We start from the raw sequence: 13,780 nt of genomic DNA, 5'->3' as shown, positions 1-13,780 counted from the left end.
TGCTTTCACCGGGCACAAACCCCACCAGCCGTCAGTGCACGCTTTCACCGGGCACAAACACCACCTGCCGTCAGTGCACGCTTCCGCCAGACATTCACAACCACAGCCACACTCACAGCCACACTCACAGCCACACTCACAGCCACACTCACAGCCACACTCACAACCACACTCACAACCACACTCACAACCACACAACAACACCGTCAGTGCACGCTTTCACCAGGCACAAACACCACCAGCCGTCAGTGCACGCTTTCACCGGGCACAAACACCACCAGCCGTCAGTGCACGCTTCCACCAGGCACACACCACCAGCCGTCAGTGCATGCTTACACCGGGCACACACACACCACCAGCAATCAGTGCACGCTTTCACCAGGCACACACACACCACCAGCCGTCAGTGCACGCTTTCACCAGGCACACACACACCACCAGCCGTCAGTGCAAGCTTTCACCAGGCACACACTCATACCACCAGCCATCAGTGCAAGCTTTCACCAGGCACATACACCACCAGCCGTCAATGCACGTTTTCACCAGGCACACAAATCACCAGCCATCAGTGCACACTTTCACCAGACACACACACCACCAGCCGTCAGTGCACGCTTCCACCAGGCACAAACACCACCATCCAGCAGTGCACACTTTCACCAGGCACACACACCACCCGCCACCCGTGCACAATTTCTACAGGCACACACACCACCAGCCATCAGTGCGCACATCAATTGTTAACGCATCCACAATTAACTATTGGAGCAATTGCAGTATGGCGCACTTTACTTTTAAACATATTCATCTAAAGCACAGCATGCCACCATTGCTACAAAAATAAATTCACTTTTTTGGCCTACAATTTATAGACTTTTGTTGCAATTGGTGTTGCAATATTTAGCAATGCCAATAGCTCAAACGTAATTAATGCGAGACCTATTGCATTGCAAATGCTACTTTATGTAACACTTACTTTGTACCTTATTAAGACAATCCTCCATAATACATTTGGCACTGTAGATTCAGAATTCATTACTCTACAAGCAAACCTATCACTGCTGCTTACTCCAAGCGAGTTGTTAAATCTGTTGGCAATGATGAAACACAGATGAATGAATCACAAAGAATGCTTAAAGAAGCTATCTGTTTTAGTGTTCATAACAATATGTTACAAACTCATCAGAATAATGTCTGTGATGTGTAGAAAATAAATGACATGCATTTGAGGTTTGTGATAATGGTACTTTCTTATTACTGTTGGTACAGCACTTTATGAAAGCAACAAACATTTCGGATAGTATCACACACTTAAGTGTGGGAAAAACATTTATCTGTCATTTTTCACTGCTTAAAGTCAGATGCGTTTGTTAATGCTCAAGGAATAGTTCAACTTAAAACTCGCTCAAAGTGGAAACCTTTTATAGTAAACGGCAAGTTACTTTTGTTTGCATATTTTAAACATGTGCCTTTTACAGTCCCTAAGTAAAAAAACATCAGCTGCTTCCATTCTGTTGAAAGGGATTGATTTATTTTTGTCTTAAAAGGGAGGGATTGCTTTATATCACAACCATGTATACTCCTCAGTAGCATCCTTCTGCGGCGCAAATGACCAGCATGTTTTTTGGAAATGCAGACATCCTGGCAGTAAAACAATGGATGTAGGATGAAATGGTTTCCAGGCAGCCCCTTCTTTCCTTCTGCTGAAGCAACGGTCTGGGTGTGCCAGATTAGAGGATCGACTGTCCCTCAATCACCTCTATTCTTGGTCAACTGGACGGTGGATATCCTGATGGGCTCAGTGTGGTTTAGAAGTAAGACTGATCCAAGTAGGGCAACTTAGGGGAGACTCATCTACGCTCAAAGGCACCTTATTGGCATGTTTTGGCCACTGTGTGAAAAAGGCTGTGCAAACATCCCCGGCATTCTTCACTGGAGGAAGTCCTCCTAGACGCTGTGCTATATGGTTTTGGTTCTTTTTGAGGGTTGGCAATTGACTTGTGAATTTTGAGTAGATTGCAGTGTTATTGTATATTTCTGAATCTGTCTGATTACTTCACTTGCCAGGATCTTGGAAGGGTATGGCAAATATAAGATGGAACGCCCAATTTTTCAAAGGGGGTGGGGAATTGTTGCTTGTTTCATAGGTTCTTGTATTGAACCCTGATGAAGGGATGGTTACGGTGAGTGTCATGAAGATTTCCTTGAGAGAGGGAACACGGAAAGATCCACCGGTGAAGGCTTTGCACTTGTTTTCAGACTTCACGACTTTCCAAAGTAGCATTTGGATTAGAAGCAACATTCAGACAGATTTAATTGTGTCCGTGTCTGCTGTTGCATTACCCCAAAAAACTTTCATTTTAAGAAGGTAAGCCTTTGCTCCGTATAAGTCTAAACGATATTGCTTTCTCTCTGACAACATATGGATATGCTTTTATCAAAAAAGGACTGATTATATTTTTATTTTACTTGGACACTGCTGATTTATTTACTGTTTGCTTGAACCTTATTGAATTTTCCATCTGCAGGTTTTCGGCTGCATGGAGAAGACTCATTTAAAAGTGACTGTTTTATCAACTTGCCCCGTCGCCAGTTATAAAACCACGGAATCAGTTTTTACACTTCCAGTCCCATTTCTGAAAGCTTTGAGTACCTTGGAATCCACCCAAGATGCTTCTTGTTCACCGCTGGAGCAGCCCAATATTGTTGATGGCCTTCCCGCTGCAGGTACTGTCCTGTGACTTTTTTCTAAGGGTATAAAATGTTGAATATATCAGTAATCAAAGTAAGTCAAATTTTTGAAGGTTGTTTAATTAAAAAAAAAATTCAACCTCATGATATCACTTTTAATGTTTCAGACTTTATCTCGTTTGAATCTTATGTATTGCTATAGATGCTTAACTGGTTATTTACAAACGGGTGTCAGGAAGGGATAAGCCTCACCATAATTTTTACCTGTTTTGTAACATAAGGGCTTATAAATAATGTCCCAAAAAGATCCCCCCGCCCCCACATCAAATCCGTCAATTGCTGCTAGCAGTAATTGTGTTCTTTCTTCAACTCTCATGCAAAGGTAATATGATAAAATCATTTTCTCAGGCAAAAGGATGCATTATTTCTTAGTGTGCCACAGCTCTGCAACTTTGCATTGACTGACACTAAATCATAATGGAGATTTTGATAACATCTAAATTAACTGTGGGTATAACGCCGAGAGTCATATCCGAAGCTCTGTGTTCCACATATGACTTATTAATTTTAGCATAAAGCCCCATGGTACAATTCTGTTTCCCTTCTTGTGTTAGATTTATTTAGTTTGAGCTATGCAAATTTGTTTTTGTTGACTATTATAACGCGTGATAACTTTCAAAATCTTTATCCATCTAAATTTTTTACATTTCTGTTATAAAATATTGTTTACTTAATGCGTGCCCTTGATGAGGGTATGGTGTGGCTTTAAATTTTCAACATAATTTAGATTTTGCCCTGCACAAGTGAGCTGAATTAAAGAATTCTGGCTAGAAAACTAATGCTGATTAGGCCCGCAAAGTCCGATTAAATGAATCTCTACCTCACGAGTAGTCCTTGATTAGAGAGAAATGTTTGGTGTCCTTACAAGAGAGAATTGACTTGCAACCTCTACAAAGCTATTGGGTGCTGATTAAACTCTCTGTACCACAGTATGCCAGCGGACTCGCTGCTTGAGCTAGAACAAAGCATTGCAGCCCTGAAGAGGGTTGGAGCCCACGCCTAGCTCACATCTCCAATTACCTTTGTGTGCTGCAGTGAGTCCCATTCAAGGAGAGAGTGGCTTTCATAAGACTAGGTATGCATCACTGCACAGTTTTCAACATTGCTATCTATTTTAGGAAGCTGCTTGCAGCAGGTGTACTAGCCAATATTCCTGCCTGTCCCTTTTTTTATCCATCTTCAGAAGGGTAGAAAGGTCCTATATCGAATTAGTCCTCACTCTGTGAAAAACACAGTGAGGCTTCATTTCGAACCTGTGTACTTATGCTTAATAAAGATGCTAAAGATGTCTCTGTTTCCGAATGAATTAGATATTTTCAAAAGTAGTGCCCGCAGAGCCCCATGAAACACCAATATGTGACACAGTCTACACTTTTCATCCTAGCGGAAGACCCTGTTTATAGTTTGTTATGAGAGCTACTTTTGATTGACAATCATCCCAAGCTATTACTATTAGTGTTGTAATGGTGACCAGATTACGGTAGTGACCAGCCTATGCAAGATTACCAGCAGTGTTGACAACAGTGCATCAGGAGGGTTGCAAGCAAGAATGTAAAAAGGCTATATCAATTTAAAATACTTTTACATTGGTAATACATAACGGCTGCAGTACCAGTGCATTAAGGTAATAATGTTAGTAAGAAGTCTCCCCATCCTCACATGATTTACCACTTTAATATACGCTTTAAATACATTTTGAAAATTCAACCATTTTCCTCCAAACATCCGGTTATAAGTTCTAAATCACACACATTTTCGTTTCAAATGCACACTTTAAATTTTGTTAGCCGTCAGTTAATTCAACCAAACAAAAGCTTCTAACTTAAAAAACCGGACTGTAGCCAGGAGAGCTACTTACAGGTCACTGGAGAGATGCCAGTAGCTCAGCAGCTACTCGTTGAAGAATCCCGGCTTATTACAATCCTTTTTGAATGGTGTTTCATCTGCTGCAGCAATATAAGAGGTAGTCAGTTGTCTACTCGCATTACAGTACGAGGACGACATTTTCCTTAGGGTGAATCCATTTCCATTTCTAAAGTGAACATGTTTTCTACATGACTTATGAATATTTCTGTCTTCTTTCCTAGATTTCATACTTCTCGGAGTAAGCAATGCTTTGCAATCACGATGTCATTAGTTTTAGTTTTAATAGTTACAGCGAAAACCTAGAACAGTTTAGTGATTTTTAGAGAATGTTTAATTGAAAACTATTCATTAGCAACAACACAGATAAGTGTGAATGCATATTTTCCGCGGTTTTAATGGGAATAAAATCATGATTTTATTAAAGGCACAGAGGCTAATATTATGCATAATCCTTTATTGCTCTCAAACACAGCAGCAACATCAAAATCAGAACAATAGAACACTGAACATGCATATAACATCACTACAGGCTTAATAGCTGCGAAACCAATAAAGTCCCATCTGTAGAACCAAAAAGTTCAATCTATTTGTGTTCTCCAAGGTCTCGTCCCCAATATCCATCTTCTCTCCTTTAACCTAAACAAAAAAGAACAAATAGTTTAAAATGGGATGGGTAAGCGGAGGGGTAATATTAACCTCTATGCATTTATAAATTCATGATTTTTTTTCCCCATTAAAACTGTGGAAAATCTGCATTTTATGACAAGGCCTAAGGGCCAATATTATGCATGTTCAAAGTTCTTCCAACACATTTTTCACAGGTTTAAAATAGATTTTTTTTAAAGTTGAATCATTTGACCAATCAGCCGCCTTCAAAATGCCCCTCAAACTAGAAGCTGTCATTAACGCCTTACTAGCCATAGCACCCCTAACAGAATGAGCCCCCAACATACTCACATCTACACCAGCCTTACACATTACCTCTTTCACCCACCTAGCAAGGTTGGAACAGAAACTGCCTTAATAGGCCTCCTGAAAGAAATCAACAACTTGGAACAACCACATTCCCTTAAACCTAATGTTCTCAACTCATACTCTCTCAAATAACGAACCACACACAAATTACTATGCCCATCCATACGAGGATAAAAAATAGTCTTAGACATAGTCTTTGTACTTTTCCGCAACTCATAACACACACCCTCCGGTTGGTAACTCCTAGAACTCACTTCCAAAGCTCTGATATCTAAAACCCTGATAAACGATACCAAACACAAAAGCATCGCCAATTTCCATGACGACAACTCAAGACTCAACGACGAGTATGCACCCCAACTGTCCGACTCCCTTTGAACAACGGAAACATCCCAAAGAACATTATACTTTGCCTTAGGTGGCAACTCCAACCTCACACTTTTAACCAGCCTTTTTAACTAATGCATGCTGACCCACAGGCACACCATCCACCAAAACATGCCCCGCTGAAATCACAGACCTGCTCAAATTCACTGTATTGTAAGCCAAATCACCTTTATACAGAACAGATAAATAATTTTCAACCTCCACTAGAGGTGCTGATATGGAATCCAAACCCCTCTCAACGCATCAACTACACCACTTCCTCCAAGCTGACCTCTAGACCTTAGTAGTTACTGAAACCCACGACCTTGCAATGAGATCCGATGCCTCCTTTGATAATCCATGCACTTGCCAAATTCGTCTGAAATCAGCCAAGCTAGAAGCCTCAACTGGCCTGTCACCACCAACTCGTACACGTTCCCAGTGGAAACAAAAGAACCCTCTGGAAAATTGGCAACAAAACAGGATCCTCCATCAACAAACTCATCACATCTGGGACCCACAGTTGGGCCTGCCACAATGGCTTTATCAGGACAAACTTTTTTCTCTCTCTCTCCTTCTCCCTCACCCTCTCCCTCACCCTCTCCCTCTCCCTCTCCCTCTCCCTCACCCTCTCCCTCTCCCTCTCCCTCTCCCTCTCCCTCTCCCTCTCCCTCTCCCTCTCCCTCTCCCTCTCCCTCTCCCTCTCCCTCTCCCTCTCCCTCGCCCTCGCCCTCTCCCTCGCCCTCTCCCTCTCCCTCTCCCTCTCCCTCTCCCTCTCCCTCGCCCTCGCCCTCTCCCTCTCCCTCTCCCTCTCCCTCTCCCTCTCCCTCTCCCTCTCCCTCTCCCTCGCCCTCTCCCTCTCCCTCTCCCTCTCCCTCTCCCTCTCCCTCTCCCTCTCCCTCTCCCTCTCCCTCTCCCTCTCCCTCTCCCTCTCCCTCTCCCTCTCCTTCTCCCTCTCCCTCTCCCTCTCCCTCATGGAGAACGGCAGGAAGGCATAAAACCTCCCCACACCTGTAGGAAAGCATCTATCTCCTTCGCTTCTGGATCCGGTCTCCAACTGCACATTCAGTCTATCCGCAAATAAATCCACCTGCAGAGGACCTCCACCTCTGCTTTAACTTCTGAAAAACTCCCCTGTCCAATCTCCAATTGCGCACATCCTTGAGATACCTTGAATACCAATCCGCTTCCGTGTTGCTCAACCCTGGTATATTTTGGGCCTGCACCATAATCTCTTTTTCCAAGCAGAACCTCCAAAACTCCTTTGCTTATTCCGCTAGTCCCCTTGACCGAGGACCCCTCAGCTTGTTCACATAACGCACTAATGAAATGTCCATCTTTAGCAGAACACAACATTGTACTTAATCCTTCATGAAACTCTTGACCGCAAACAATCCTGCCAGGAGCTCCAGACAATTTATGTGAAGCTCCCTCTCCTCTTTGGACCACTGTCCCCCAGTTGACAGTGTCCTAAACCTTGCTCCCCAACCATACTGACTCGCCTCAGTCTCTATCCCCACCTCTGCAACTTCTCCAAATATTGCTGTTCCGTTCCATGCTTCCAGGCTCATAACCACCAATCTAACTCCTCCTGATTCATCCTCACTTTCTGTGAATACGTCGCCCCTTGCCTCAAATGAAAACCATTCAACCTATGCAATGATCTGTAATGAAGGAGAGCGGGAAAAATAGCTTGAATAGACGCTGAAAGTAGGCCCAGCAACCTTGCCAACTGAAGTGAACCATTCGGCACTCTTCACTCTCTTTGCCTCCTTTCAAATTTTTTTCACCTTTTCCATAGGCAACTTCAACACACATTCCAATGTCAGAATATGAAAACCTAAAAACGGCATCACTTGCACTGGCACCACACACGACTTCTTGATCCTCCAGGACCCTATTGCAAAGTCTGTTTGCTCCTTTGCTAAAGTCTTCTACTCTGCGATAATCAGAATGTTGTCCAGATAAACAATCAATCTAATTCCCCTGGACCTTAACCATGCTACTACTCAGAGGTTTATAACAGGTCTCATACCCTTCTCCTCTTTTCCACCAAAAATATATTGCTCACGAAATACCCTGGCACCACCATCGCAACTTCTGTTGCCACTTTCTCTGCCAATGCTTCTACCTCCTTTATAACTAGATCCTCCAGTTCCTTTGGGAATCTTAAAACAGCTGGACACCTCTTGAACTGGTGTCTCCGTAAAAACTATATGGTATCCTGCCACTGTTTCCAAGAGCCACGGATCCTGAGTTATTTCCTTCCACCTGGAAAGAAACTGGGCTAGTCTGCCGCCCAATTTTACATGGATAGAAATAGGGTCTGTGAAAGATCTTACCTGATGAACCTCTTGTTCTTCTCTCCGTCCACATTCCACGAGACCTGGACCTTTGCCTCTGTGGGTAGAAACTACCCTGTTCTGATCTAGAGAAACCATATCTGAAACTTGAACCATAGGGTCTATTACCTCTACCAAAAGACCCTCTGGTAATCCCTTGATCGAGGCCGGGGAATCGACCCCGCATTCTCCCGGCCGTGCCAAAAACCTTCTGGATATCCTTTTGAGCCTTTTGTAAAGGATTAAAGGTACCAATGTACCTAGACATGTGTTTCACAAATTCCTCACCGAAGAGCATACCTTTGCTTTGCTATCCAAATTCCTTATTTAGCAGGTCTGCCAATTTAGGGTCAATCTTTAATAAGATGCTCTTACGCCTCTCTACACATAAGGGTGCATTTGAATTTCCAATAAGGCAAATTGCCCTTTGCACCCATTGCCGTAACTCACCAACATCCACTATTGTTCGTATGTGCTTCCTCACATAGATTAAATGCTTTTGTTAGTGGACCGAGCACATCAAGCAGCCTATCTTGGCATCTCTCCATCCTTATTTAGACCCTTTCTTGGATCTCTTCCTGACTTATTTAAAAAAGTTAAAAAGAACAATTGATGGACAGAATGTCGAACAATGTCATACATTCACCCCAGTACAGACATCTGGGCCTAAATCCATCTTTTATTTGCTCACCATGCCCTTCCAGTACGAACCCGGCCATATGCAAATCAGTCTTGACCCTGTGCCCAATAGGAACAGTCCAGCCCGAATTACCAGGCCAGGTCCTCCCTGGGCTGGAACCAAGCATCCTAGGACTGGTATTGGGGTTTCACCCGTCATCATCCAGGACAGCTTGACTCCAGTGGCATGGAGAGCACTGGACCCACGTCTGGACATACCCGTCCCATTCGGGGTGACAAATGCAAAAAGAACAATTGATGGACAGAATGCAGAACAATGTCATGCATTCACCCCAGTACAAAGATCTGGGCCTAAATCCATCATAATTTTGCTCACCATACCATTCCAGTACGAACCCAGCCATATGCAAATCAGTCTTGACCCTGTGCCCAATAGGAACAGTCCATCCTGAACTGCCAGGCCAGGTCCTCTCTGGACTGGAACCAAGCATCCCCCTCATCAGCCAGGATAGCTTGACTCCAGTGGCATAGAGAGCACAGAACCCAAGTCTTATTTAAAAAGTCATCATTTTAGGATCCAATTCAGGTGTATATGCCACCTTGCAATCCAAACTTGGTCTTGGGCACTCCAACCTCAACCTTGTCCGCACCTCCTTAGGAATCTCCCTCCTAATCCAGTATCTCACATACTTACCACATGCTCCGCAGTAGTCCATTGAGGAGACAAAGGCTGTTGGATCAAAAGAAGAGCAAACATATCCTCACCCTGAGGATCCACAAAATCTCCCAATTCGATGTTTTAATTTTGCTCTCTGCTACCTTCCTCCTTTTATGGGGAACCTCTTCCTCCTCTGTTTCATCAAAACTTGTTGAGAAAGTCAACTCTACATCCACACTGGCAGGAGACGAGTCGCAACCTACAACACTATGCGTCTCCTTTTCATCTTTACAGCGCCGCTTTTTGCCTTTATAGCACATCAAACACTTGAACCTTACGTTCAGGAACCTTTTCCTTCCTCTTTCTCACTACAGTTTTCCTTTTTTGCGCCTTTTTCACTCCTTGACCTGATCCTCCAGCAACAACCTCCACTTTTTCTGTTCTCCAAAACCTTTCATACTCACCAGACCTCTTCCTAGAGTCTTTAATTTGCAAACTTTTCTCCACACTACTCTATCTTTCTATCAATTGAAGCTGACATCTCTCCAAGCATTCTCTCCATATACTGTTTCATCCTTTCCTCAAATCACTATTTTCTATCTTAATATTATACAATTAATTATTTCCTACACACAAACTATCTATCTTGATAGTAAAAAAACACCTAACTTAAGTTATAACAATTAACACAACCTAACTATATCACTCTAAACCACTTACAAATGTTTGCAACTTCCCAAAGACAAATACCCCAAAATTATTCTCACTGCGCTATGTAACCGACCTGCTCTTGAACTCCTGACTAAAAAGTGACTGAAACTGACAAGCATTCTGTCAGTTTCCGATCGACGAAACTGTCCAAAATATGGCCGCCCTATACTTCAAATAGATTGTTTCCAATTTCCCCAAACTTTGAAGATTACTTCCGTACGTAGCGTAAGTACGGCGGCCTTGTGATCCCAAAGCTCAATATTTCCTTCCCTCGCGCTCCACAATACGGGAGACGCGAGAGGAAACAGATGTGCTAGAGCACCAGCTAAGATTGCTATTCTCCTCTTGAGCGCCTATCATGCTCCGTTCCTCTCTCGCGCCTCACAGCTCATACGTGAGAGGAAACAGACGCACTCGAGCGGCAGCAAAGAATGCTGATGCCCGCTCAAGCGCTTTCCACGCTCCGATTGTGCCTCGCGCTTCACAGCCACCACACCCGCTCAACAGCAAGCTGCATTTCAAACAACGATTCAGAAAAGGGGGTGGTGATGAACAGAGTGTCTGAATTAAGCAGACCACTCTTACCCAATCCAAAGATCAGGGCTTGATCCATCACCGTTTTTTAGCTCACTGCACCATCCCAGCTCAGAACCTGGCTACATGCAAATTATCTGTCCCTGGCCCAGTGCATCATGGGAACAGGGCAGACCAGACTACCAAGCCAATTCTTCACTGGAAAGGAGACAAGCTTCAGAGGACCGGTTTCTGGCATTTCAGCCGTCGTCGGCCCGGCTTGCTTGAATCCTGATGGTGCAGTGAGCAAGGGACACATGTCTGAGTATACCCTGCCACACCTATAGTGGCCAAAAACGATTCAGAAAAGGGGGTGGTGATGAACAGAGTGTCTGAATTAAGCAGACCACTCTTACCCAGTCCAAAGATCAGGGCTTGATCCATCACCGTTTTTTAGCTCACTGCACCATCTCAGCTCAGAACCTGGCTACATGCAAATTAGTCTGTCCCTGGCCCAGTGCATCATGGGAACAGGGCAGACCAGACTACCAAGCCAATTCTTGACTGGAAAGGAGACAAGCTTCCGGGGACCGGTTTCTGGCATTTCAGCCGCTGTCCGCCCGGCTTGCTTGAATCCTGATGGTGCAGTGAGCAAGGGACTCTTGTCTGAGTATACCCTGCCACACCTATAGTGGCCAAAAACGATTCAGAAAAGGGGGTGGTGATGAACAGATTGTCTGAATTAAGCAGACCACTCTTACCCAGTCCAAAGATCAGGGCTTGATCCTTCACCGTTTTTTAGCTCACTGCACCATCCCAGCTCAGAACCTGGCTACATGCAAATTAGTCTGTCCCTGGCCCAGTGCATCATGGGAACAGGGCAGACCAGACTGTGAGAAGGTGGCCTGATATGCAGTGCTCACTATTCTAGTGAACACTATGTATCAGTCCAGCAACCCTTATTGATGATTGGTTGTAAGTCAACCTTATAGACCAGCTATCCTAGTAGCGTGGATACGAGCAGTCTAAGGCTAAAGACTCGAGAGGGCGTGTTAAGCCAGCTGTTATACCACACATATACCCCTTGAACACCAAGTGAAAGGACACCACACAAGTGTTATGAAAATAAACAAGATATTTATTAAGAATCACAACAGCCCTGTACTCTTTATGAGGACAGGGTACTAAGCACAAAACAAAACTCTTACGAAAATACTTAAGTTAGCACAGTATATACAAATGCCCGAGGGGCACGGAAAACCATATACTCTGGAAGTGGAATGCGAAATTACTAGCAGGTAAGTACAGTACTAATAGGCTTTGGAATCGCTAGGTCTTGACTATAGAATCTTCAGATTACTTCTAGGAGGCCTAGGGGACTCGGGTGCAGAGTGTGCACTCTCACGCGGGATGCGGGACAAAGTCTATGGTAGCTAGATTTCACAGAGTTAGTGTTCTCGGGCGAACCCGACCTCGTAGGAGGAAAACGAAAGTGGATTCTGACCCTTGGATAGTGAGGCTATGCTGGGGCACCGAAATGCTGAAGTTACCTAGCCCAGGGGCTGCAGCTGCATAGGTCTCAAAAGACGTCGGGAATCCTCGTAGACGGACCAGGAGCCTGGAAGAAAGACGTTGCTGGCAGGCGACCAGTGAAGAAAGTTCGATGGATCCAAGCCTGGATCGAAGGGAGATGACACCTGAAAGCAGAGGGGACCAAATTCGAGACTACTAGCCAGTAGTCAGGTGGCACCAGGAGGGCACCGGATGGTAGTCACCTCGACTAGGTGAGTGGGTGACGCTGTGCCCGCAGATCTCACAGACCAGGAGGCGTTGTCGGCGACCAGGATGGAGGAGCGAGCTGTCCCACGAAGATTGAAGCTGTCGGCGTCGCTGGACCCAGGATTGGGCAACAAAGCCTTGGCAAATTCAAGCCCACGCGGTGGACTCAAAATGGCGTCTGGAGTGGACCAGGAGGGTCCGGGGTGCCTCTCTTGAAGAAGGAAGCAAGGGCCAGTCTGGAGCAACCAGACCAGCAGCAGTGATGTCGTCGGGCGTCGTGTAGAAGGCCAAAAGCCAGCCGGCTAGTAGCCACACAGCGCGGTGAGCACACAAAAGCAGAAGGGCCCCACGCAGATCGTGGAGATGCTGGAGGGCTGATTTTCGGTGCTGGAGCTGCTCAGGGTTGGGGCTTCTCGGACCCCAAAGCACTCACCAGTGAAGCACACGGTGGGCTTGTTACGAAGAAGTTGTGCAGTCTTGGCGATCGTCGGTCCCTCGAGGTCTCGTCGCACTCACAGTTCTCAGCTTTGCTGTAGAGGTGAGTAGAGGTCAGAGGTGCCAGGGAAGCCGGGTCTCGTCGAGCTGGGTCGTCGGATTCGTGAAGAAGGACTTGCAGCAGACCGCAGTGTTCTTAGGATGGTGCCCGCTTGATGCAGGGTGACTACTCCTTAGCCACAAGGGAGAATCTTGAAGAAGGAAATCTTGATGTCTTTCGCAGAAAGTCGTGTCTTGATTCCAAAGATGATCTAATTTTAACAGGGGGCCCGCTCCTATCTTTATACTAAAAAAGGGGGCTGACCCGGTGACTAGGTCCTGCCTATGGGTGGGACTAGGAGGGGGGTGGTTACACCCCTCTGCCATGCCGGACTTTCCCCAGGCCAGGGGCTGGTGTGCCCCTGGAACTGGTTCTGACCGGCCTATGCGTAGTGAGCACCGGGGTGCCACTCAGCAGTCACCTTCCTGTAAAGCCCTGCCTACCCAGGATACACAAAACCATGTCTGGGACGGTGCTAGCACCGCCCCTGACAGGAAACCCTTTGTCCAGGCTCCCCTCGCTGGAAGGTCTCCCAGCTGCAGGGGGTCAGACTCGTGTCTGTGGTGGCAGCATCCATTTTGTGGAGCTGAGGCTTCGTTTCAACCGTCGTCGGCTCGGCTTGCTTGAATCCTGATGGTGCAATGA

General features: G+C 45.5%; 1 protein-coding gene across 1 annotated transcript in view; it reads left to right on the top strand.

Annotated features, from left to right (window-relative positions):
- PSMG1 (proteasome assembly chaperone 1) overlaps positions 1-13,780 on the top strand; it is a 101,713-nt gene that overhangs the window by 69,341 nt on the left and 18,592 nt on the right. The window contains exon 5 of the mRNA XM_086935422.1: positions 2,529-2,727. Within this exon, the coding sequence (XP_086791548.1) occupies positions 2,529-2,727 (199 nt within the window). The remainder of the gene's footprint in view (positions 1-2,528; positions 2,728-13,780) is intronic.

Source organism: Lissotriton vulgaris, chromosome 8 (assembly GCF_964263255.1).
Source record: "Lissotriton vulgaris chromosome 8, aLisVul1.2, whole genome shotgun sequence".
In the NCBI taxonomy this organism is placed as follows: Eukaryota; Metazoa; Chordata; class Amphibia; order Caudata; family Salamandridae; genus Lissotriton; species Lissotriton vulgaris.
Note: the sequence above shows the minus strand (reverse complement) of the source record. Positions and strands in the feature narration are given on the sequence as shown.